Source organism: Buteo buteo, chromosome 6 (assembly GCF_964188355.1).
Source record: "Buteo buteo chromosome 6, bButBut1.hap1.1, whole genome shotgun sequence".
In the NCBI taxonomy this organism is placed as follows: Eukaryota; Metazoa; Chordata; class Aves; order Accipitriformes; family Accipitridae; genus Buteo; species Buteo buteo.
The window spans coordinates 11,654,125-11,680,130 of NC_134176.1; the positions used below are offsets into that span (position 1 = coordinate 11,654,125).

The 26,006-nt window shown below is 36.8% G+C and overlaps 1 protein-coding gene across 1 annotated transcript in view; it reads right to left on the reverse strand.

The window, feature by feature from the left end:
• Positions 1–26,006, reverse strand: part of TDRD9 (tudor domain containing 9) — an 86,226-nt gene that overhangs the window by 41,358 nt on the left and 18,862 nt on the right. The window contains exons 2-7 of the mRNA XM_075031000.1: positions 22,623–22,729; positions 15,655–15,752; positions 15,016–15,237; positions 12,435–12,557; positions 10,021–10,101; positions 6,160–6,324 (exon numbers count right to left, since the gene is read on the reverse strand). Coding sequence (XP_074887101.1) covers positions 6,160–6,324; positions 10,021–10,101; positions 12,435–12,557; positions 15,016–15,237; positions 15,655–15,752; positions 22,623–22,729 — 796 coding nt within the window. The remainder of the gene's footprint in view (positions 1–6,159; positions 6,325–10,020; positions 10,102–12,434; positions 12,558–15,015; positions 15,238–15,654; positions 15,753–22,622; positions 22,730–26,006) is intronic.

The window sequence follows — 26,006 nt, forward strand, 5'->3', positions numbered from 1 at the left end:
CTGTCACAAACTCAGAGCTTCAATATTTAAGAACACAAACCATCAAGTCTTCAGAGCAAAGACTAACTTAATCACGTGTCAGGTTTAAAAAGAAAATGCTTAATGAACTAGACATGCTCTGGGAATGGTCTATAATATTATACATTTTTCTCTTGTAGGGAAAATGGCTTTTGATAATTGCTCACCTTTCAATTCTCAGGATTTCTCCTCATTCTCGTGGAAAATCTTTACTAGACTAATCACTATCTCTAACTTTCCTAGACTTGTATTACAGTGTAATCTGCCCTCTACATACTTCACATTATTAGAAAACCTACATTCAAACTGCACTTTTCTTCCTCTTATTATGCCTTTGAAGTTCTTTCCTCTTCCTTCCCTCCACCCTCAAGTGAAATATTTTATTTACTTTTATGCTGAAATCTGACAGCTTAAGTCATCCAAGATTTTTCCAAGAAAACCAATAGGTTCAAGTGACAGTGTGTGTGTACGCCTTAAGAAATCATGTATTTTCTTGCTAGCTAACAAGCCTCCATTTTTATGTTTATGCTCAACCAAATATTAGTCCTAGCCTATCAGCTGCCTTCACCTGCTGCTTGATACTACAATAGTATTTTATTATTCAAATACAGCTTTATTTAGGCTTGGACTTCTCATTTTTACTTTTAAGGAACAGTACAATAATTAAAGCAACAGTGAAAATTAAGCATTTGTGCTTTAAGCATAACACTCCCCAAGAACTGGACCACACGGTAACAATAAAAATGCAATAGTCAGTAGTAACTGGTAAATCCGTGCAGATAAATGCCAACATAAAGTAAGATGCAGCTGTAGCCAGGGACCTTTAAGGAGGATATAACATGTAGGGAAAAAGCCACTCCTAAAAAGAAATTCAAAATGCAAGCTGAACAGCCAAGAGTAATACTTAAGGTTTCTATACACAAAACTAATATATTCCAGGTTTCCCTGTAAAAGAAGCAGAAGGTATTTACCAATTGTCCACATTTCATAGAGATTTGCTCTTATTTTAATCAAGCACAAAATTAGGATTACATGCTTACTGCAAGTCGGTTACCATATAAGCAAAAGAGGGTTCTGCACAAGTTTTCAATGAGCAAAAAAGCAACTGAAAAAGATACACTGATAAAGTTGGAATGCATCATACATGTACTGATGAGGTTTGAGTTATGTGAATGATACTCTTAATTGTCTGAAGTGTAACCCAATGTGTAAGCCTATGCATCTGAGGATTACAAGTTTCAGGTACAAGCAGATGGTGTATTGGTTGAAAATAAAGAACCACCTGGACCAGCTACTTTGATCATATGAAAAGAGTTATCTTTCAATGCAATGCTGCTGAAAGGCAAACATGACCCTAAGACGAATCACAAAAGGTCATTCTAAGAGTGTGATATGTTAGTGACACTGTACAGAACTGCCCCTCACTCTGAAGTGACACAGGTCTTGTCAAAAGTTTTCAGTCAACGTACTTGCCAGCCTTTGCAGTAAAAGAACTCTTGAAGCCAACAGATACTCAGTTTGTGATGCTGGGACTGACATACATCTCCAGTTCTTACCAGGTTTTAAGGTGATCAGCCAAAACTTGAGCAGAAGCAAATTATGACTACCTCAATGACCAGAAGAATGAAGAGACTTTCTTGTACAAGGAGAATAGCAAAGACTTACCTTATCTAACAAAGCAAAACAAAAGCCAGAAAGAGGTATTACTGCTACCTATAAAGCTATCCAAGAGTAAATAAGAATGTGGGAAGGAGAAGAGTTACTTTAATCTTGAACACCCCACCCCCCAACCCAAACAAAAACCACCATCAAAACCCACAAAATAAACAAACCAACCAAAAAACCACAACAGTTTTAGCTCTAATCTGTCACAGTCTCCCAAAGTGTTCTTGGCAGAAAAGGTAGAGGAAGCAGAAGTGTCCTTTCATTTGCTTCTTTCCCAGCTCCAACACTGGAACTGCATATCTAAGTTCAAGGTTCAGTGCCAAGAGTTTTAACCTCATCCAAAATCTTGCCTGCAACTATACACATCTGACCTCAGAGAGGTGTTTTGAAGAGCTAAAACTGCAGAAAACTGACCTAAACTATTAAAATGAAGTTAGTTATTTTTCTACCAGTTTCCCTTTCTGAAGGAGCTCACAACAGAATCACAAAAGCACTACTGCTACCACCAATTTGGCAACACTGATTTAGATCAGCTTTTGCTACTGCAACCTCAGTCCTCGCCTGTCCAACCCCTACCAGAACAGTCAACCTGTAATACTACATCATGTCAACCCTAGGTTGCCTTGGTGTCTGCAGAAAGACCGCTTTCTGAAAAACCTGAGAAAATTATCTTACTTTCTTCTGGTAGAGGATGGATTGAAGGATCAAAAAAGCCATCTGTAAGAACTTGACAATATTCTTTCCTCTTCTCTGACCCCCTTGAATCAACTAGCCAGGTAGACTTTTCAGGTGTACAACTCTGTCAGTCCCAGAGCTTCTTAACTGCATTTTACACCCACTATAGTAATGCTTTTCCAATGAAGCGTGATTAGTCCATGAGAAACCACAGACAACATTCTAGTACTTTTGAGAAGTAGTACTTTTTTTCCTAATATATGTGATAATCTAAGGAATTTATCTTTTCTGGGCTGTTCTAACATAAGATTTTGGGGGTTAGATTATCTCTACTTAAATAACTGTCAAATTTGTCTTTTCAATTTTGTTACCAATTGGACTTTTAGTGTTCTTTAACACGACAAGACTGCCACATCACTCCTAATAAAAGGTAATGATGTGCCAAACAGCAAATCCAAAAGCCCAGTCAGAGCTGACTGAAGTAATACAACATAACTGGAATAGCTTTTGACAGCAGGTCACTACCTTTCATGTGGAGTCTTGACTTCAGTTCCAGGTATATGAAGGAGTTTTTACACTTGAAAGCCAAAAATGGGACTCTCTTTCTTGCCTCAGGAAAGAAGTAGAGACATGGCATTTCACAGACTTACCAAGACAAACATCTAAGTCCCCTAGTTGCTTACAGTTCTTCAATTTGCTCACAGAATTAACTATACAATTAATTTGCATTTGATATCTCCAATACTATACTATAGCAATAGGTAAGCATTTACACAACTAGCTTTAGATTTGCCTATAGATACAGCCTTCATGCATCTTTCATCAAAACCTGTGTTTCACCGATTCCTTGGGGCTTAGAGGGTGCTGATATGACAAAATAACGATCCAGTTAAATATCCAGAACAATGTGCTTACAAAGGCCATTATGCCAAAAGAAAAAGAAACTACTTTTTATAAACCTATACTCAAAAATTAAACAGCAGCACCTATAAATAACCCAATATTTGGGCAAGGGTAAGCCAGTGCTACACCAAAGGGTGTTTCTCCCCTCCTTCCCTCTTATTTTTATTCCTTCCTCCAAATGCAGCAATTCAAGTGGCAAGGTTTATCTTTGATTCAGCTAGATGTCTACCTAGCCATAGCAAAGGAATTACTGCAAACAGGCACACAGGGAAAAACAAACAAACAAAATACCAACAAAAAACCCAACCCCTCAAAAACCAACCACACGGCATTTCTATTTATCTTCCAAATCACAACTGGCATCAACAAATTCCCAAATTATCCAAGTCAGAACTGCTCAAAAAAATATTTATTTTCAAGCACAGTTTTAAAACATTATCACCTACAGAAATGAGTGACATGTTAAAGCCAAGAGCTCTGCAGGATTCATGAAAGAATTCTACATTTATACAGTAATTATTTTAAGGCTTTTTGAGAAGGGACAAAAGTTCATACCTTACAGCAAATGAGACAGTTAAAGGACTAAACTAATTTCAATCAAGATGCTTTAAGGAAAGAGTTATGATTTATGTAATCTGATATTATAGTTATTAATTTTAAAATCAAAAGGAAACTTGGAAAAATTTATGGAAAAATTTATCTAAAAAGCAAAGACTGTTTTTTCTTTTAACTTCTGTATTCTTTTATGTGAATTTTACAGGCTTCTATAGGCAAAAATAAAATATTAAGAACTAAAGCCCGAAGCCTGTACCTCAAGCAGTTATCTAATTGATTTTGATTTTAGCATGATGAAAGATGTATCCCTGCTTCCACATGGCAGCATTAACTCATTAACTGCCTTAACACTCAGGCTCTGCTTTCCTTTTCATTAGGATGTTACATAAACATGGTAGGTCTAAGAAGACTTAAGTATTTTTTAAAATAAAACTATTATTCAGAGAAAATCTCCACACATAGCACCATAAGAAACAAGATGCAAGACCAAACACCAGTGCTTTCTAATTCAATTTCTTCTTTTTTTCAAACATATTAAAAAAAAAGGAAGAAAATCAAGAGCACTTATGTGCTTCTATTGTTGCCCTAAGGTACAAATAACTTCTTGGACAATCATACTCTTCTCCTCCTACTGAACAACAGAATGGCTATAGCTAGGACAACAGAACAAAAAGAAACAGATGAAAACTTAAAAAAAATGAAAGCTAAATGCTCATATACACAAAGTAAAAAATATAAAAAGGCATAAGTAGTGAAAGCAGTTCCTTTTGTTAATGACCTTTAGAGGTGAAAGGTGCGGCAGCTGACATCCAGCTCAAAGTGCAGCTTGACAAATGCAACTTGACTTAAGTAGACCTCTTACTGAATTTCTTGACTATCTTTTTGTTGTCATCTATCATCAAAAATCTTTTACAAAAAGTCATGTATTACATAATCTCCTCCATATTACCTGAGCTGCCATAGTAACATATAAAAACTGACGGGCCAACTGCTATATGCATTTAGTTTATTTTTCTGGCTGCATTAAAAGCTCAACAGTTGACAGCCTTCTATTTTAGCTTGCCTGTGTTGAGGCATAACCAATGTCTGTGCTGTGTACAGCATAAGCAATTATTTTCTTCCAGGTTTCCCATAAACTACCTGTTTGCTTTATTTCTCTAACTTAGTTTCTGCATAATTGAGGGATAAAAGCTAAATCATAACAGTATGTTCACATACTGCTACTTTTTAAGTGCATCCTGTGTTTTCTTCATTGTATTAACATTATAACAGTGTTCTGAATTATCAGAATTGACCAATAATTACTTCCATGTTCCAGTTATTTTTAAGAGTGGATGTCACTATTAAAGCTTGAGTGCATTTGTTCTACTTTGCTTTAACCTGTTTATTTCACCTTGGACCATAATACTGAAAGAGTTCAGATACTGAATTAAATTCCTATACAGCTGTTTAACTGTAAAACAAACTTCTATTATAAAACCACAGATACCAGATTAATTCAAACCTACATTTATTCTTTCATTATCTGTTGTCTATGTAGATACATGCTATACAATAGCATGTCAGAAGCTCTACCAACAAATATACTGTGCAGTTTATAAGCTAAAGATTGAGACAGCAAATGAATCTTCAGCAATTACTACCCTTCTTAGGCACTAAAGCAGCAATTCTCCAGTGCAGCCACACAGGCTGTTAAGTAGCCATCACGGATTTCGTGAGTATCTAGTATTCTAATGTATTTTCATTACTCAAAATTACATATTTGCCATGGTGGCCTACATGGCTACAACAGAAATATGTTCAAAACTACTGTGTAACAGCTCTGGGACTATGAAAAAAAAAGAAAAAAAAAAGGAAAAACAGGAAGCACGTGAGCCTCAGCTGGTAGATGAAGCCAATTTGGCTAACACCAAACTTCTAATCATAAATGCTTCTTTTCTCATGACTCTCTTCCATTCTTGGCTTTTTCTGCCTTTGATACATAACAGCAACATGAACCCATCCAGGAAATATTCCCTGAGTTTGTCAGCTGTATTTAGAGATCTACAAATCCTCATATGTTACTTTCTGCACAGACTTTTACATTGTTTATATTGGATGCAAACTACTGAACAAAATGCCACATACTACTTAAAATTCCTAGCCCTTTACATTCCATTTCTGTTACATGAAAGAAAAACTAGGCTGCTGCTGAGGAGACTCCTGTTTCATCATCATGTATTAAATCTTATCTAGAACTGTAATGTAAAATTGGTTATTTGTAATTTTATTACACAGCTTTCAATTGACTATTCCAGTTTCTTTCTCACAATGTCCAAAGAAATAAAGTTATATTTACAATACCTTGAAATGAACAGTGTGCTTCAAATCATCAAGATAATATTCTTCGATTGCATAAGGTTTGCCTTCCAACTTAAAAACACAGGCTGGATTCAGACCATTATAAACTGGAAGTGCAAAATAATCAGCAAATTCTTTACAGTTGATGGAAGCAGACATCAGTATTACCTATTAAAAAAATTACACAGTAAACATAAAATGTTAATTTTAACACAAAATGCCATGCTATGATGGAATCTCCACTTATTTTTTATGCTAAAATAGTCTAATTTTGGTTACTACAGGTATGTATCCTAGGCATGTTTAAGACAATCAAAGCTAAATGCTTAAGATTCCCTATGTAGCACATGGAGAAGGGTAAGCACCTGTAAGAGAACACTCAGACTAGATGCCTAGGGCAGGCAACGTGGAAAAACTTTTTCCCATGGTAAAAGTTCAACTTGAAAACATATAGTACTCTTTCTTAAACTTATGATCTCAACGTGGTCCTCAACAGAAAAAAGTGTACGCCAAGAATTTTCAAATCCTCTTTTACTAACCAGTTAGATTAGATATCAGTGCCTTTAACTCCATCAAAAGATGGAACTACTCCCATATGAGCAGTAACTGTAATTACAACCCAGCCTTAAAAATTACTATAATGATTTTGAAATGTGTCAAAAGTTCTCTCTGTTTCAATTAATTTACGTAACTTAAAACTCTCCAGTATCACACTAAGCTCCTCGCTCCATTTGCTGACTCTGCCAAGATTCTTAACCTGTATTCACCTAAACAGGACAACAGAAATCACATTTGCTACCTGGTGACACCTTTTCTTTCAATTATGAAATTAGGAATTTAAAGCTTTGTTGTTTTCTCCCTGGTTAGACAGCATAATACGTGCAGAATGGGGGAAGGGAGAAGAATGAAGTAACTTAATGGCTATGGCTATAACCCCTCTATTTGGAATGTGCTCCCACCGCTCAGCATAGCCAGCTCGAATGAACTAGACAGCTTCAACTTAAAATAGGATGAAGAGCCAAGGAGTGAGAATGAACTGTGTAGTGTTCAGCTTCTTTCTTCAGGCCTCCTGAGCCACTCTAAGCAGTACTTGTGAAGTGGGACACAGACAGTCCTCTTTTGCTTTCCTGACAGCTTGCATGAATTCAAAAATAGAATGAAATAAGGACATCAACATCCAAAGCAAAAATGCAATGAAATACAAGAGCATCCCCCTTATGAAGTAACAGACAGGCAAGCTAATGAAGTGGGCATGGTACCACTGCAGTCATCTCCAAAGCACATGTAAAGGCACAAGAAACACAAGGAGAGGGCAGACTAAATCATGAAGTCATTTAACATGATCCTGAAAGGAGAAGAAATCTGAAAAGACATAATTCTGCAAACATTATACAAAGCTGTCCCACCACAGCATGAACTGCCTCATGACTCAATAGATAGTGGCTCACCTATGCTAGGAAAATAGGCTAAATGTAACCTTGCCTGAAGGCTACTGAAACAAAATCCAATCTAAATTATCCTAACTGCAGTTACAGGCAAGGAATATTAAATTACCTCTTCCACTAAACAACCTTTGTAATTTGCACTCTGTGATCTGCATGGAGTTCTTCCAAGCTGGAAGGAAAACCATAGGCTCCTAACAGAGTGCCTGAAGGATCACATTACTAAACCAAGAGTTTGATCTACTCCAAAAGCAGAAATTCAACAAGCATGTATCACCAACATGGCAGAGGAATACATTGGAATAGAGGGTAATTCGACAGTCCTTCAAGATCAAGCAGCCCAAAACTACTCGTGCAGCATGGATATGTCTAAAGCCCCACTAGACGATACCAAAAACATGCACAGTAGCAACTTCTCATTTCAGATGTCCCTGAATGGCAATTTGCTAGAACCTGGAAATACGACTCTTTATCCTGTTCTTATTTTCCTACCAAAGCAGCTGTTACTAGTCACTACTGGAAACTGCACTATCTGGTCTGACCCAATAGAACCATTTTCAGAGTCATAGGTTTTCTTGTGCAACCCCATCCCGGCAATCAACCTTAGAACAGTAAACGAAATGTCTGCTCCGTGATCTAAAAGCAATACACCACCCGTCTGCCAGAAAACTCAGCACAGTTCGTACGTGAACCACAACAGGTAGATCTTGTCCTCCATATGTCAGAATCACTCTTCCCATCCTGTTCGTTGATGCTATGTTGAATTACCTGCTACTTCTGAGCTCTGCAATGTCCAGATTAGGAGACAAACACCTCATATGTTTTTCACATCACGCTGAATTATAAATACATTTTTTTTCCCTTAAACAGGCCTCCTTGCACCCTTTTGTTTCATTAATCCAGGGGCACTGGGAGGACAATCTTGCATTTTCTAAATGAATTTGCCACGTGATCAAAGCTTCCTCCTTCTTCAAAAGGGGCTGAAAAGGGTTGAAGTAGGAGACACTGGGCTTAGTGTATAGGTTCAAACTGAATTACCTGTTCTGCTCTGCTGAAACACAGCAATTGAGACCAAGAGTTCCCCCCTCCACACCACGAAAAACATTCAAAGGGACACTACCCCCACCCCCAAATATAAGACTGTCTCAGATTTATACAATATGAAACTGTCATCTGAAAAAACAACTGCAGAGAAGGATATAAAGGAGATAAAGTTTTCCAGTCACAATTTTGAGAGATTTAATCAGAATTATATAGAAAAAAAAAATATATTTCAGGAACCTATAAAAGAAAAATGTTTTCTAACAGAAAAGATGATAGGGCCTGTAGGGCTTCCTGCCATTGACACCAAACAGATAATCTTAGCATCAAGGGCAAACTTTTCACGACCTGAGTACGATCAAATTATTTGGTATTCTTGGTAGGCAGACCCAAGTGCTAAGAAAGCCTGAATAGCTTCACACCACTGTCTCCGAATTTATAGACAAGTGAGTTTTCTTATCAGCAAGAAAATGGATAAAAAAAGACATGAAGTGCACAGACATGCCCTATGCCAACTGGAAGGGTACTTCCAGTGAGAGCATGCTTGGATGATCTAAAGACCAAGTTACCCAACTTTGAATCAATGTGGTCGATTGTACAGAAGAACACAGATTCCCTTCCAATAGCAACAAAACCGGCCAACATAGACTCAAGTTATGTCTGCTTTGAACAGAACAGTTCACAGTAACTGAACAATTAACTGAAGCACTTAAGGGACACATACAGTCTCACAAAATTTCTGCAGTCTCAAACAGCTGAACAGAAATACAGGTAGTTAGCCTAACTCTTATCACTTGTATTTAATTTCTTACAATTCAAGAGTTCATTACTTTGAGACCACAAAGACCAAATACGGCATGCTAAACCTCTGCAAACTCTGCTTTAGTACAAAGCAGAATTTCCCAACATGCAGAGAAAAATCTCTGCCATGTTTTGCTTTAAGTTCTGCCTAGAAATTACAATACAGCATTTCTGAGGTTTTTCTGCTATTTTTCCAAGCATATTGTCCCGTTTTAAAAAAAAGCTCAGTATTTCCAAGAGTTAATGCTACCTTATTTAACCAGGGATAAGCACTGCCCTCAATACCGAATACATAATTCTAGTCAAATATCCATCTTGCATTTTTTAGCCTTAAGCAGACTTTAGAAACTAATGCATTTTAACATGAGGAAAAAAAGTCTCTCAGAACACATTATAGCACCCAGGAAAAGAATGCCCTTCAGCTTGCTTCCTTATGAAGAACTGCAAACTAAATAATATTTTAGTAAAAAATAATGACACATTTATGGTAAATTCTTTAAAACATGCCCTTTGTAGATTAAAAAAATGTGCAGAAAATTATTCTTGCACAAAAAAGTAGCAGAATATACTTTGAACCTACCTTTACAGACTGTGAATTTGTACGCAACAGTTTACGGATCACCAAGAGCAAGAAATCCATTTCTTCTGTGCGCTCATGCACCTGGAAGACATTATCCACAATTTAATTTTCATTAATTCATGCTCTTCTTTTTTACAATCTCTTCCTTTGCTACTCAATTTCATGTTTTATTTTTGTAACTTGGAACAACAATACATTTTCATAGAAGAAAACACACCTTTTAAGACTATGCATGTTAATCACATTTTAAAATTCCAACACAGCTGTTCAGATGACTATAGCACCCTTTGTGAAAATCATATGCCGCTATTAAGTCATGAAAATTGTAGAATAATGACCAGAAAACCAATCATGAGCTCTAGCCACTAGTTCTACTAGAGCTGACAATAACATTTGAAGTGATACTGAAGTTGGGTAAGTCAGTTGTACAGGTAAGATCACAAATGATCCAGGCAGGGAGTATGCTGGCTTGTCTAAAAGCTCTGCAAAATGAATGGACATCCCTTGTTCCCAGTGGCTTCTAGCTATGATCAAAATACACAACTGCTTTCCAAAACATTATTTTCCACCCAATTTTTTTATATATCCTAGCACCTGACTGTTCTGACTGATCCTTGCAGTTCAATACTTCCTTCTCAACATTATCAATGATGATCATATCTCTTTCTTGAATTACAGTTTAAATATATTAAGTGCAGCAGCTTTTTCTGGAGCTCAGCCTTCAAAGGTCAGCATTCATCCCCTCTAAGGCAATTAGCATTTTTTAACATAACACAAAGTTATACTTCCAATCAATACTGCCCCATTACAAAAACAATGTAGCTAAGGCAGTTTTCAGGCTGACAGCAAAGTCTTGCTGTGAGAAGTCATGATTTTTGGACCTAGGTTTGTTTAGGTATGTTCCTAAACACCTGCAGTACCCTAAGCAGGCTGGGACCTGCAATTAAGAATGCAGTGGAGAACATGTGGTTGTTAAAGTGGTTACTACTGAGTCAAGATCACAATCTGTGAGGTAGATGTGGGGGAAAAAAGTGGCATATGGGGAACAAGAGGGACTAGAATTTCAGATGGGGAAGCAAAAAACCACACAGTCTTGAAAGCTAGCAACTGCTGAAAGAAGTGGTACAAGCTGATACCATCAGTTTGAATTACAGCACCCAAGCAAACAAGGTTTGAAGAATCTCTGCATAAATCTGTTCTCCTGCATAAGGGGCCAGAAAACTTCACTCATTAATTTTCATATCTAATTAATAAATTTTAAAACTAAAGGAACAATCTAACACTTCTCTACGTATGCATCTTCTATCATTAAACTTTTGCATCTTACATCTAATCTGCATTTCCTTATCCTTGGCTTTAAAATGTTAAGGTTTGCAAGACTCTGCTAATATATTAGCGTGGTCTCAAATCCTTCCCATGAAGACAAGTGGTACAACTCTTTAGGACTTGCGGTTTTTTGGTTCCTTCATCTGTTTGAATGAAGTCCTTAAGTTTCTTCATACAAAAGTGTAACTATTTACTCCATCTTTTCCAGGTTTTCAATGTGCCATTTCAAGTGCAGTGATGACAGCCTTCATTATTACTGTAATAGTCTAACGGTATACCAGGTGCTGTCTCCCTGCTCCTCAAATATCCAAGAATCAGTCACTCTCAGCTCCAATACCATAACAGAATAAAAATGAAAACCAGCATTAAAAAAAACCCAGATAAACAAAACAAAAAACCACAACTGCACATACCAGAAATCTGCAAGTCCTCTTCAGTATCACTACATCCCAATATTTAAGTCCTACATCTTACATGTGATTTACATTCACAGTTTGTGAAAGCTCAATCTCACATCTGACTATGTTTAACAGTCAAATACCGCTTCCCACAAGAAAATAAGCATAAACACATGTGCAAATATACAAATTACAAAAAACCTACAAGTATATTTTCTTCAGCTTTTTAGTGAAGTGACAGCAATAATAATAAATCTACATGAGTGGACCGTAAATCCAGCCAGAAGACAGAGAACTTTCAGAGAACTATTTTATTTTTCAGGACATTGATGAAGAGTAAAGACTCTAAGGGCAATAATAACCAAGTGAGTAAAAACTAGCTGCCTCCTCCTAATAGGCCTAGCCAGACACGTTCTTGAAATCCACATAGCGGATTTCAGAAAACATTTCAAGCCACTCGTATCAAAAGCTAAGCACTCCCCAGAATCCTCCCCACACCCTCAGTTCTGAACTTTGTTGCTCAAAGGATCTCCAAGACAAGCGTATTTCAAGAAGTGTTAGTTCAGACAACTTATACAAAACATCTTTACAAGTAGATGTCTGTATTTTTCTTTCTCTAGCATGGTCAGAAAGACAAAAGAGAAGAAGGTTTTCTTAATATGAAGCTTAAACTTATTTCCACCAACTTACTTCATCGATGAAAATGTGTGTGAATTCAGCTAGGCTTTTGGCACCAACTACTTTCTCGAGAAGAACTCCAGTTGTCATGTACAGCAACCTTGTCTCCTTTGTGGAAATGTTCTCTAAACTTACCTAACACAGTGAGAAAAATAACATAGATAGGAATAGATATTTAACATATTCACAGGAACATGCATCTGGAAGAACTTCAAAATGAAATATAGTGCAAACTCATCAAAATTATTCAAACTTGTCAAAGCCTCTGCACAGTTGTGTTCTTAAAGCCCAGAACCAGTCAACCACAAACATTTTATTTGGGAGAAATTTTAAAAAAAATTTCAAAACCCTGAAGTTCATAGAGTAAAGGATCACAATTCCTTGCTGGGGGCTCTAGTCTAAGAATTCCTCAAAAGCTTTTGAAAGTACATACATGTATCTTTCCACTAATATACAGAGCAAGAAAAAGATTTTGCCAAAATATAGTTTGCTTACTGGACAGGAGAAAAGGAAAGAGGCATAAGATATCACCAAGACCAGGCAACTTATTCCTGAAAGTTCTACAACCTTATGGTAAATGGCGTTTTGATTTCTAAAATACTTCTGTTACATTAGCTATCTCAGGTGCTACCTACCAAGGCAGGCAGGGAAAGCCATGATCATCTTTTCACTTTCAGCTTTTACAACAGCCTAGAGCAGATGAGTCTACACTCAACTGTTCTACTTCCATTTCTGCTCAGCTCACACAAGTGCTTGTAAAACAAGCACAGCACATCCACACATACTGTCCTGAAGACAGTTTGGAAGCACAGCACCATTTTATGTCTTTAAGACTCATTAGCATAATGAATCAATTTAGCAATTTTATGACTAATTAATTCAAGGTATCAAATTATACAAAAGACTTCATGTAGAAACTATTTTGAAAAAACCAACATACATAACCCACAGTAATTCTACAAAATGACACCTGAAGATTATTAAGACTGGCTTAGTTAAAATTTGAGATAATGTCAGATCATACTTCTCATAATCTAGAGTGTTCACCTCTCAGAACTGAAACTTAGTGAATGAGCATAAAGAGTATTTTTACTTTGTGTTCCAATCTACCTGTGGAAAAATTAAACTTCAGAGTTTCATAAAAAAAAGGGAAAAATATTTTTTTCCTGCTACAGTATTTGTTGTAGACATAGCAAAAGAAACCACTAAGATTTGATACTTAGACAAAGAATAGCATTCACTATGAAGGACAATGAAGATTGTTTTGAAGGGAAAATGAAGCTGATATACTGCAGGGCTATGGAGATACAATACTGCTATTACTAGTAACAGGCTGTAAGCTTTGTACTGAGTTTGCAAGGCCTCAGGACTAAGGCATGTCAGGCTGTCTCTCTTTGGCCTTTTCTTGACCTGCCTTCACCTCTGCTTTACTTGGTATAGTTGTAACAGCAATTTAGTGTAGTGTAGAGATATAGAGGCCTGGTACAGTAGCAGAGACCTTGGGAAGTGGAGAGACAGGATGTTGCACAGAAGAAAGCAGATGTGGGACAACACATGGGGTGGAAGCTTGGCACTGTAGACCGCATGCTATAAACAAGTCTGTAATGGTCAGTTAAAAATAAAAACCCCTCACACCTGGAACTGGACGAAATTCTTTTTATAGGTAACAAAGAGAAGACATCTAACATGCATAAATGGCACTATATGTAGTACATTTGCATGTAACCTGGAGCTGCAGACCAATGAAGAAAAAGCAAGCTGTAAATGCATGTTAGAAAACACATATACATATGACCCTAGAGTCAAAAAAAAAGGAAGAAACAAGAAAAAGAATGAAGAAGAGAGGAAGAAGAAATCAACACGTATTCCTCCCAGCAAAGAACTCCAGAAGCAGATGACTCTCCATGAACATCCTCCCACCACCAGTGTGAACCCACTGGCCTTAGGACCCAGAGAAGCCAGTCCACAGACAGCTATTGTCAAACTACAGTGAAACAATGATCACAGCAGTTTATTGTGGTCACTGACAAAGAGCTGATTAAAGCACCAGTATCCGTGTCAAAAGATGAAAGTGGCATCAAGGTTATAAACGGAGGAATAGAACTGAGTTTGAAACCAAGTTGGACAAAAGGAAAGGAGGTAGCTTTAAGGGGAAAAACTAGTTCAAGGTTTTCCACATTAAGAAGAAACAACTGGACATTCACAAAACAATGTGGCCATAAATGCATGGAAGTTTTGACATAAGTGACAGGTAAATGTAGTAATGTCAACAAATCAAGTATGTTAATGAAGAATTTTAAAAGGAAAATGACAGAATATAGTTCTCCTGCAACAATTTCAATGTTTAATAATATAGATGTGTCCAATTATCAGAATGCAGGCAATTAAATATGTCTGTTGGAGGCTCACTAGCATTTATAGTTGTTCAACTTTAAAAGCTTAAGTTACAAACGTTTAACAGCAGATGGCTAGAAACCTGCAATTCCACCTTAAAAGCAGATTCTCTAACATTTCTTCAGTACACTAGACACACTTAAAAGTAATCAAGAAAGACGATACAGTACTTTTAAATAACTTTGAAATTTTCTTATACCTGGTATCCTACAAATCCACCTAGTGTCCATGAGCGTTCCTTGCTAATCCACCTGGCAATGCTGCTGGCACAAATTTTCCGAGGCTGGGTAACAGCAATGTTGCAGTAGATAGATTGCTGATTGCAATAATCCAAAATATATTGTGGAATCTGTGTGCTCTTACCACTGCCAGTTGCTCCTTGTACAATCACAACTGAATTGCTTTGTATCAGAGACACTATCTGAAACAATTTTTCAAGAAAAACTGTAAGTCTACAAAACAAGTCAAAGAAGATTTCAAACAGATTTGAAATATCAATAGCTTCCAGGCCACATATCAAATCTCTGTAAAATGTTGTGCCATATTTTCTATCATCTTCTAGGCATCTGTAGATAACTGGACTCCTAAAACACGTTAGGAGATCACAAAAAAGAACATGGGCATGCATTCATTTACATATTTTACATAAATACCTATAAACAGAAAGTATAACGGCAATGTTTCTTCCTCTAGGAATTTTTATACAATGGTTTTGTACAATGAATAAAGGTTTTGTACAATGCTTAAAACAGGAACAAAACACCAAAACAAAACCCCAACAAAACAAACCATGATTTTCAGCTTTATTCCGTAATGAGAGAAAATACAACAAAATTACCTCTTCCCTGTGTTTGGCTATAGGCGTATCCACACATTTACAGTTAGTTACTGGTACAGAAGTCTGATCACTTGATTCACACTGAGACAATGAAGTATCTAGGCATGAAAATAACCAAGAGTAAGTTATTTCAATAGAGAAAGGGAACAACCAGCAGGAGAATATGATCACAGTGTTTGGAAACCTAACTTTTATCAAATTTTAATCACATGTTGATGAATATTAATAGAATTAATACTTTTTAATAATAGTAGATTGAAGACATTTTCTGTGTTTATGCAACTGCTGTTTTACTGGCAGCAGCTCTGAAAATCATTGCTTCTGTGTATAAGCCACCACCAGTGTCAAAGATGCATACAATTCCATAATTCTATGTGCTTTTCTTCTAATTAAAAAAATAGTATTTTTGCACAGTTTGCATTGCAACTGCCAAAATTACCCATTCCCAAGAACTTTTTTGACAATACTGAAAAAATATGCCTTATTCATGTACCCACGTGTTGTTTCCCTTAAAGCCTACTGAATCCACAGTACAAAATAACCCATAATTTGATAAGACCACCACTATATTTCTACCACTTGGCAATTAAAACAAGTCTGGTAAGTATCACAATGACCTTTCAAGGTGATACTAGATTCTGCAGTCTCTTGGCAGCAGTTAGTCACCATTATCACTGGGTAATACAGAACAAAAATCATACAGTGCTACCATGAGTTTCTGCTCTGCAGTCTGCTGTCAGTTCAACCATGAAAAACAAAAGCGTGACTGAACAGGTGCGGAGGCAGGTGTAGAACGGGAAAACCAGGACAAGACTTTGGTAAGCAACAACTTTGCAAGTTACAAATAAACAATTTGGCTAAAAAAACCCGCTATACTAAAATCAAAGGCAGAAATGCTTTCTATTTCAAATGCATTTCACCAGGTACTATGGTGAAATTTACTTATTTGCATACAGATAATAAAAACTTAAGACTTCACTTTTTTTAATGTCATGTTATTTCTCTAAGAAATACATAGAGTAGTGGGAAAGAAACCTAGTATTCTTTTTACAAAGGCAATATTTACTGTAAAATAAAGGCTATAGCCTAAATACCTGACTGCATAGTTACAGATCCCTTTCTTTGGAAAGGTTACTAACAATCTCACACAGCAGTGAAGCAGCAGCAGGCAGAACAGCTTCTTTTGTCTCTGTACCATACCTGAATGTGCTCCAATCCCCCAATTGTCTTCAAGTGTCAAGGAATACAAAATGACTTATTCCCACATTAAAACAAACCCCCAAAAGCTAGACAGTTCATTAAGACAGTTTCATAAAGCACTAAAACCCAAAGTTCTCCTAAAGCCACATTCTCCAACAAGAAAGGTTCTTTACCTAGATTCTGTGTAACACAAGTTATAGGTGATCATTGCACAGTGATTTACTTAGCACTACTAAACACACACAAAACAGAACTTAACAGCAGCATCCCTTAAAAATATTAACAGTTCTCTTTAAAATACTTCTGGTCAAGTTTCTAAATATATTCCCCAGGAAAATTCATATGTAGCATTCTGTCACAACAACGCTGTACAAAGGCTGACTGGCTTCCCTCTGGCACAAACATGTCACTACTGAGACATCAGTAGCTCTGCATCGTTTGACCAATGCTGGAAGAAATCTCAAGCTGCTAGAGAAAAGAACCCAGTGACAGCATATTCCTGTTAAAGCAACATAGTCTTCCCACCTCTATCAGGTTTTCCACGTAACAACTGCAATTTTGAAAAATGTGTTAAAAGTATACAACAGAGGACAGCAGCAATTCTACAACAGTGCTGACAAAAAAGGCAGGGGGGACAAAAACACCTTAAATAGTAGGATTCACATTATAAGATTCTCTAACTCAGTAAAACCCCAGTGTATTAATAAGAAATCATTAACCTAAAATTAAGAATTTTATTTAAAAAATACATAGGAACAAACCAGAAACAAATAAACAACCACCAGTATTCATGTACCTGCTGAATAATCAGATCAATTTAATCAATTTTGTATAACTCTTTTTTTTTTTCACTGATGAAACATAACTTTTTTTTTTTTTGCTTTTTATATGACAGTTCTAGGACAGCAATATCTTACCTTCTCCTAAGCACAGAAGTTTGGAAAAAAATTATACCAAAAGTAAATAGTCATCCAATGTCAGCCACCATCAATATACAGAGTTTGAGAACTGGCAGCCATATAACTATATTAGTAGATGCTGCAAGTACTAAAAACTGTACGGTTTGGGTTTTTTCTCTTCAAGACGTATACTCTGTGCTTAAACTGAAAGAAAAATTATGGAGTTTGCCTGCGGAACTAATACGATGACAACTGTGAGACATCTATCTAGAGCAGATAGTACAGTCTTGGGCCTCAGAGTAAACCGGCAACTTCAGATGAACACTGACATGACCCAAGCAGCCATGAAAAGGCCCACTCTAACAAACTGGTGACAAACTTTTTCTGAAATCCAGTATGATCATTAGTGAAAAAACAAAACTGGGATTGGGAACTTGGGTAACCATCTTAGAAGACCTTAAACTTTTGCCCCCCGCCCCCCCCTTTTTTTTTTCTTTTAATGAAAGCTGTTTTTCTGAACAATGAAGACTCACTGCAGAATAGAAATACTTTAAAATACACCCCTATGAAAGTTCCGAGTTTATTCTACTCATTTAAATAACCATTCAGCTGTGGACTCTATACCACACAGTTCAACTGCCTTCAACTGTTGTTTGGTTTGGGTTTGTTTTTTGGTTTGTTTTTTTTTTTAACATCTGTTTATGTAATTACACCCAAAATGAGAGCTGGTCTTTCAAAAAAACAGATCAGTTCTGCAAATACAGAGGCATCTACAGATTCAAGGAGCTACAGGAATACAGATTTATCAGCAATAAAGGCACAAAGTTTCACTTTTTCAATTCCTTATACTTTCTGGAAAACATTATTAAGACTGGGACAAACCCAACTGGAGTACACCTTTATAAGATATCACGCTCAAACATGCACCTTGGATTCTGACACGTAGAGAACGCAGGACACTTCCAACCTGAAAACAGTAAATTGAGGAAGCATACAACTGCCCACCACGCTGTTTTATGACAAAGTATTTCTGTGTGTAAGAAGCATTAATGTCAATCCAGACTAAATAATTATATTAATTTCTCTATTCAGTCAGTGCAAAAAGAAAGTGAAAACTCAGTTATGGGAAAGATGAATTTGCCTGCTCACTTCCTTTTCAATTATTATTGAAGTTCTGTAGAGGTATGTTGACTGCCATGACTAAAACAGTCTATTGCCCATGGAAAGAGCAATTTTCCAGTATCTCAGTTATTGTAGCCCATATAGCAAATGTATTCCTTCTGGTACCTGTTTGCTGAATTGAATTTGAACAGATCCTTTAACACAAGATTAGATTTTTGCATTCACCAGTTCTGGAAGAAAAGATTGTACAGCTGGATCTTGGTATCTGCCACTAAGCAAATTAAAAATCAGATGCATAAAAAAAATATACTTGAAAGTACTGGTTAGGAGAGTCAAACAAGATGCTTACTGTGTCACTAAGCATTCTTGGGTTGAGCTGCAAACACACAAAGTGATTACAGTTAGCAAGCAAGCTCGTGAGAAAGGAAAGCCACAGGAAACAACCAGGCTCCTACACTGAGCCACAAAGCATAAGGACTTCACAGTAACTCATGCTATTTCAGTCATAATGTGAAGTACATGAAGTTGCTGCTGGCTGAGCCCTGAAGAGCTTAATCCAGAGCCTGGGCAAAGCAATTATCATTCCTAACTGAGGAAACCGGGCTAACAGTTATGTGTGTCTTGAAGTGCTGACTGCTGAAGGATGCCCCCAGGTAACATTAAAATTCCTAAGAAAATACCACAAGTAATTAGTCTTTGCTGCTGAGTCTTCTGTTCTCCATTGCAAACCTCTTCAACTTGCACATATTTTGAATACAAAAGGGTTTTGGGTGAAGATCTGTGCTATGATTTATTTTCCTGGCATGCATCTGTTCTGAATCTGAAACATTTAAGGAACTCTACAACTTAAGTTTTTTATATGTCAGAAACAACGTTTAAATTGCTTCTTCTCTGTAAGAAATTACTTCACCCAGGACCTAGAAGATCCCCAGAAGAGATCCATTTAATGGTTTGAAAACAATGAAGATAGAAGAGGAAAAAAGCCTGCCATGCATAAAGCTGCATGAAAACAATTATATAGGCATCCTTTAAAAAAAGAGGGGAATTTATTAAGAATTTTAGAGGCTTTAAGAGTAAAACTCTTAGTGCATACAGTTTAGAATACCCAGAATTTTAAAAAAATAAAGTCTGTTTTCCATAGGATGATTAAAGTAGGCAAGTGTTCCATACACATATTTCTGGAAGGTTTCCCTCTGCACAATATCCTGCAACCTCACTGAATCAAAGGTGCATCTAAGTCTAACTCTGGAACAGCCAGTACCTACTGTGGAACTAGACCAATGGCCCAGGGAAGAACTGCTAATGCTCTACTTGTTTTGGCTAACAGTTGTGACAATGTATTTTCTTCTGCTTTTATTCAATCACTTAAACATCCTCTTCACAGCAGTATCATTTCTACCATGTTCCGTAGAAACCAGAATGCTAAATGCGGTTCCCTGATGATCTGTGTTCCTGACAGAGAAGCAGGTTAGGCATTTCTATTTGTCCTCTTGGCATAAAAACATATGCTCTTTCAAAGAAATTGGAAAGCACAAAATTTAAACTCAACAGAACTCCATAAAACACCAAGGCACAAGCAAACACCACAACTGTTTCAGTAACTCTGCAAGATTTAAAATGGGCTGTCAATTTATACAGAAGATACCATCTACAGTTAGAACAGCAATTCAGAAAGAAAGAAACAACAGAAGGGCTACCAACTCTGAAACCTTGAGGGCAAATCAGCTTCTGATTTCCATGTTGTAGTCAAGAAATAAGCTGCAAATTTCTATTCAACACAGTTAGAGTGGTAGGGCCTGGTCTAAATAAATCCTTGATTGTTTATGACAATTTTCATGTTCTTAAATAGAACATGCACTTCCAGATTGATATAGCTAATAGTTACAAATGGGTCTTGGAGCTGCTGAAATCTGCATGATGAACATATTACCATTTGAGAATACCAGTCTCATTAACATATATATTCATAATCCATAAAATTAACATTACAAATCTCATGCTCACTCACTGATCATCTTTATTATATTGTCCTAACATAATATTCTTGAATCTGTCTGTAAATCAAAGTTGATAGCAATAAGAACCAGGATTTTCTGAAGTTTTTGTGTTATTCTGCACCTTGGTGGGATTTGGCAGCTCAGTCTCAGAATGCTATAAGATTCTTCCAGTCCCATCACTATCAAGTCTGCCAAGAGTCCCCCACTGGATCGCATAGAGCTGGGAGCAGAGCACTGACAAGAGAAGGCAGACATCAACACCACATGGAACCACTCCTGAAGCAACTGAGACTCCAGACCATGACACAGAGTAGGAAGAGAGGGAAAAAAGGGACATATGAAAACATCTAATAGATTAATAATAAGAGAGTATGTATATGCTAAAATTTCAGTAATTTAAGGTTGTTTGCTAACTAGATGCTGTTTAAGTAAGTTACAACTGGAAGGCAAGAATAAATATTAGAAGGTATAGATTTCAAGGACAAACATTTTAGGGTAGACCAGGGGAAAATAGGTATTTATAAAGAAGTACCAGGATGACTATGCAGAAATATTTCCTAAAAAGCTTAAGTTATAACCCTGTTTCTTTTACAGGAGGAACACTGCTAGCATCAGTTCCATTCAAAATTAAGCAGGCAACCCATGCTGCTAAAGTTGCTGGCCTACCTTAGGCAGAATTCTGATTTAATACCTGAAGGACATTAAATGATCTACATTATTTCCTTGAATTAATCAATACCACTATACTTCTAAAGAAACATCTAAGGAACTTACGCTTAGTCAACTTGTTGCTGTCCTTCCTTTGCTTGTAGAGCACATGAAAGACTAGGGAACACCACATTCCTGAACTACAACATTCAAAGCTTCTTTCAGTCCTTTTATTCCCCCATTTTCACCTTTCAATACCTTCTCCTCCTCTCCCACAAGTTTTATGTAATGTCAAGTGAACAAGAGACAGTATTTTGTGGTTAGGACAGATGGTCAGATGCACTGCACATGCTGGACAGGTCAACTGCACCTACTGCCTGTCACCTACTGCCTGTCACCTGATGATAGGCCAAACAAATGGCTTCATCACTTACCAGAGTTCCAGAGGTCATACAATTTGCAGAAGCATTGAAGGACAGTAATTTCTAGAAAATTTCTCAATTTTTTGGTATATCAGCAAAGGGATACAAAAAGTATTACAGAGAACAACACGCAGAACAGACAAAACACATAAGTGTCCTTTACTTGGGAAATCAGCTACATTAACAAATTTGGAAATTAAGAGGCACAGGAAGAGTTTGAAGCTGACCTGTCCTGACAAGTGAGCCAGCCTCACACTACTTTTACCAGAGCTCCTAGGAAAGAAGTGCAATCAAATTTCTCTCTAAAGGCAGTTCAAAGCAACAATCAAGTATACACAGAAATAACATGGATAGAAAATGGGAAAACAGAATAGAGAAAGACATGAATGCAATGTGTGGTATCTTTTCCTTGCAGATATATTTCAGTCATATCAATGCAATAAACCAGATGCATAGATGCATGTGCATACAACAGCACTATATATTGTGGCTTCCAGAAAATAAGGTGCTTACTTTTTAGGACCATACCTTATACAAAACAAACACACATACAGCATTAAACAAACAAGAAATACACAATAAGGTTTCATAGTTCTGTTTAGGGGAGGAGATAGGAGGAAAAAGACAGGTGTATGCAAGTTTATAACAAGAAGCAAATTTTTTTTTTTTTTTTTTTTTACCTGGTTTGTAGACAAGATGATCATTTCCAACTACATCTAGCTCCTGTTCCTCCACTTGTCTGTATTTTTTAGCATATTCAGTTCCAACACTTTTGGTGATAGGCAGCCTGGAGAGGAAAGAAATGACAAATCAATAAATGTTTCCTAATCTAAGTCACAGATATATCTGGTAATAACAGCATTATACAGTAAGTTCAGAGTCTCCATGTCATGCAGGAACTACTTCAATAAGCAAACTTCAGAAATAAATTTTATCTCTGCAGTTAGATACTAACCTAAGGAAACTGCCACATTAAATATTTTTGTTTGGATTAAAAAAAAGAATTGAGCTCCCAAAATATCATCCTTTCAAGTTTTTATACTGAGTAATTTCTCACCTAATGGAAGTCTACAATTTCTTCTGAACAAAGATGAAATAGCTCTGTTTCACCAATTCTTGACACAATACAATTAAGAGAATATGTGTAATTCTTGCATGATTTCCTGGGGACAGGGGAAGTAGGCAGGAGTAAACACCATCATCTCGCAGCATTAAGGAGAGAACTTTTGTCTTTGAGCCAAGAGATGATGGCGACCAGAGGGGGAAAAAAAAAACCCCAAACACCATAATCACCCAAATCAGTGAATTTTATGGAAATTTATTACATACAAGACAAAGTCTACACACAACATAAATAGAATGAAATGGGATTAAAAAAATTCTCTTCTACATAAAAAGCGTGAAGAAAACCACATGGATTTCACTGGAGAATAAAGTAGCATACATACAATGATTGTATGATTGTTAAATCATGAATGAACTTAAACATAGAAGAGTTTTAGACACATCAAAAGCACTCTTTTTTTTTTTTTTAACATGAAATACAAACTAGAAGTCAAAACTATGGTTTTGCACAAATTTAAACTCCAGGCCCAGTGCAAGCTTTTGCTATGCAGTAATTTGCTAATGCAGAGCAAATCTGTTTCTCTGTTGGTATTTGAGACATTTCAAAGGATACTGCTGCAGACACTTATTATTTGGGTTAAGAAATCAACACAACAGACTCAAAAAAACAATGAAGCTGAAAACAAGAGATTTTTAACATGGCACTGTGTCACACAGCTCTCCTCATAGAGTAATTCACAGTATCTTGATGCCACAGAGCACCCACCTTCACTGAGAAGGCAAACCCTTTGCCAGCTTGGCTCTGCTACAGACTACTCATTCAGATCAGTCATTATTTCCTCCTACAGGAAACACCAAGTATTTATCACCTACTGCTGTCAAAGAAATGGCTTCTTATCCTATTTTAACAATATTTTAGGCATAGAGCTAAGGGTATTTTTCCCTGGATCTCAAGTATCCCGATAATGCAGGGTTCAACAGGATTGCATGCATCTGCATAATCACTACATGAGCAACAGCTGCCTACTTTCAGCAAGCAGACTACAACACTTTTATCACTCGAACCCTCCCAAAACAGCTGGGACAGGCAACACTCCACAACAGGCCTGAACCCAAGGTACAATTCAGAAAAGTTCATACACATCATTTCAGACTGTTTAAGTAGGTTATTCCACTGAATGTATATTAAACACAAGTAAAACCCCAAAATACAATGAAGGTATCAAAGTCAAGCATTCAGCAGCTGAAAATAACATAATTGAGCATGGCCACACAATCTCAATTTGGCAGCATTGTATGCTACAGATTTTAGTGATATAACCAATTATTTTTCATTTCCATAAGACTGCAGCCTCACTGAGTGCACTGGACATGCATCTTCTGACAACAAAACCTGGTTATGCAGTAAATACAACTTGTCCTTCAGTCTTCCACAAGGAAAAAAGCCATCTGATTAAGATAGTAAACGCTGTCATGGAGGAGCAGGTGTTACTTGACTGTCAGAGCCCTGAGCAATAGCAAGGAAATCACTTCAACAAAAAGCTTCCACTGACGGGTAGGACTGTGTACCTCATTTGCTGTAAAGACCTTGCAGAAGCATCAGTTATTTAAGCAGCAGCTGAAGTCAGCTAAGAAACAGTTTTATATAATACCAGATATATTCAACTTAATGCTCCTGGAGATGGAGTATTAAGCATTTCAAAAACGGCTCATGCAAGTATGGATGTGCTTATGACCTTTGCTTGTACAGCTCCAGGAAAACAAGGACAGTATGACCTTGGTGATTTGTGAAAATACATCAATTTTTGTTTGGATATCTGGATATTTTCTTTCAGAAATTAGGTTTTCTATCTTCAGAAAACAGCATGCAGTAAATAAACCTCAGGCTACACAATGAATAAAGAAAATATTTAATAGCCAGTCATTAAGAATGAACATTGCTCACTTGATGCACTGAATCAGGCCAGTCTTGGGGAAAATAATATGCAATTGGAAAACTGCATATGGGCATATGAAACGAACAAACAACCTTCATTACATCATTTCTCCATGTTTTAATGCTGAACTTTGCAGCTTTAATAAAATTAAAAGCCTACAGAATAATGTTATTTTTTAAGCAAAATAGGGAAAAAAATTCATTATGAAGCCCTTTGGTGCTCTCCTAAGTCATCTAAATGATACAATCTTTTCAAATAATCATTAATAAGCCATCAGTACGAGATATGATCCTACATAGGAGAGAGTAGACGGGGTACTTCAGGACATGGTTTAGTGGGCATGGTTGATGGTTGGACTCAATGATCTTGAAGGTCTTTTCCAACCTAAATGATTCTACCATTCTATATATACCTGGACAAACAGAAAGGGATACAACATTTTTCTAATGAGTTTCAACAGACATTTGCTGACAGCAAAGGAATGACAAGATTCATAAAATTCAAATCCATTCCAGGCTAGGAAAGGACGCTAATGAAGGGACTTTTCTGGATTCTACTTATTAAGTGTGTGTCTGTCTGATACACCAGTTCTCTTCCCCATTTCTGCTCTCTCTGATATGGTGAAAACCCACATTTGAGTACACCTGCCCTGTTACAGCATATATTCTTTAGGCTTTCCAGATTCTAGCCTCTGCACTCACCTACTTTTAGACTCCCCCAGGCCTTCTGATCTCTCCAAAACATTACAACATTGGCAAACAACAGCTTTTCAGCTGCATATATGAAACACATTCAGAATTTTACCAAATTAAGAGGCTGTAAAAAGCATTTTTGTGACTAACACAATTACTGAAAATTTAAAGTTATCAATCTAAGGAAATGCCAGACACTTTAGATGTTCTGTTTTTTCTTCCTTCCCCCTCATTTAAAAAAACAAAAGGTGACAGTTTGATCTCACTCAAATCAAGGGCACATTTCATCCTCAAAAGTGGCCAGATTTCTGTGGCTGAACCTGCAAACATATGACATTATGTCCACAGTAAATGGACAAAGGCAGACAAA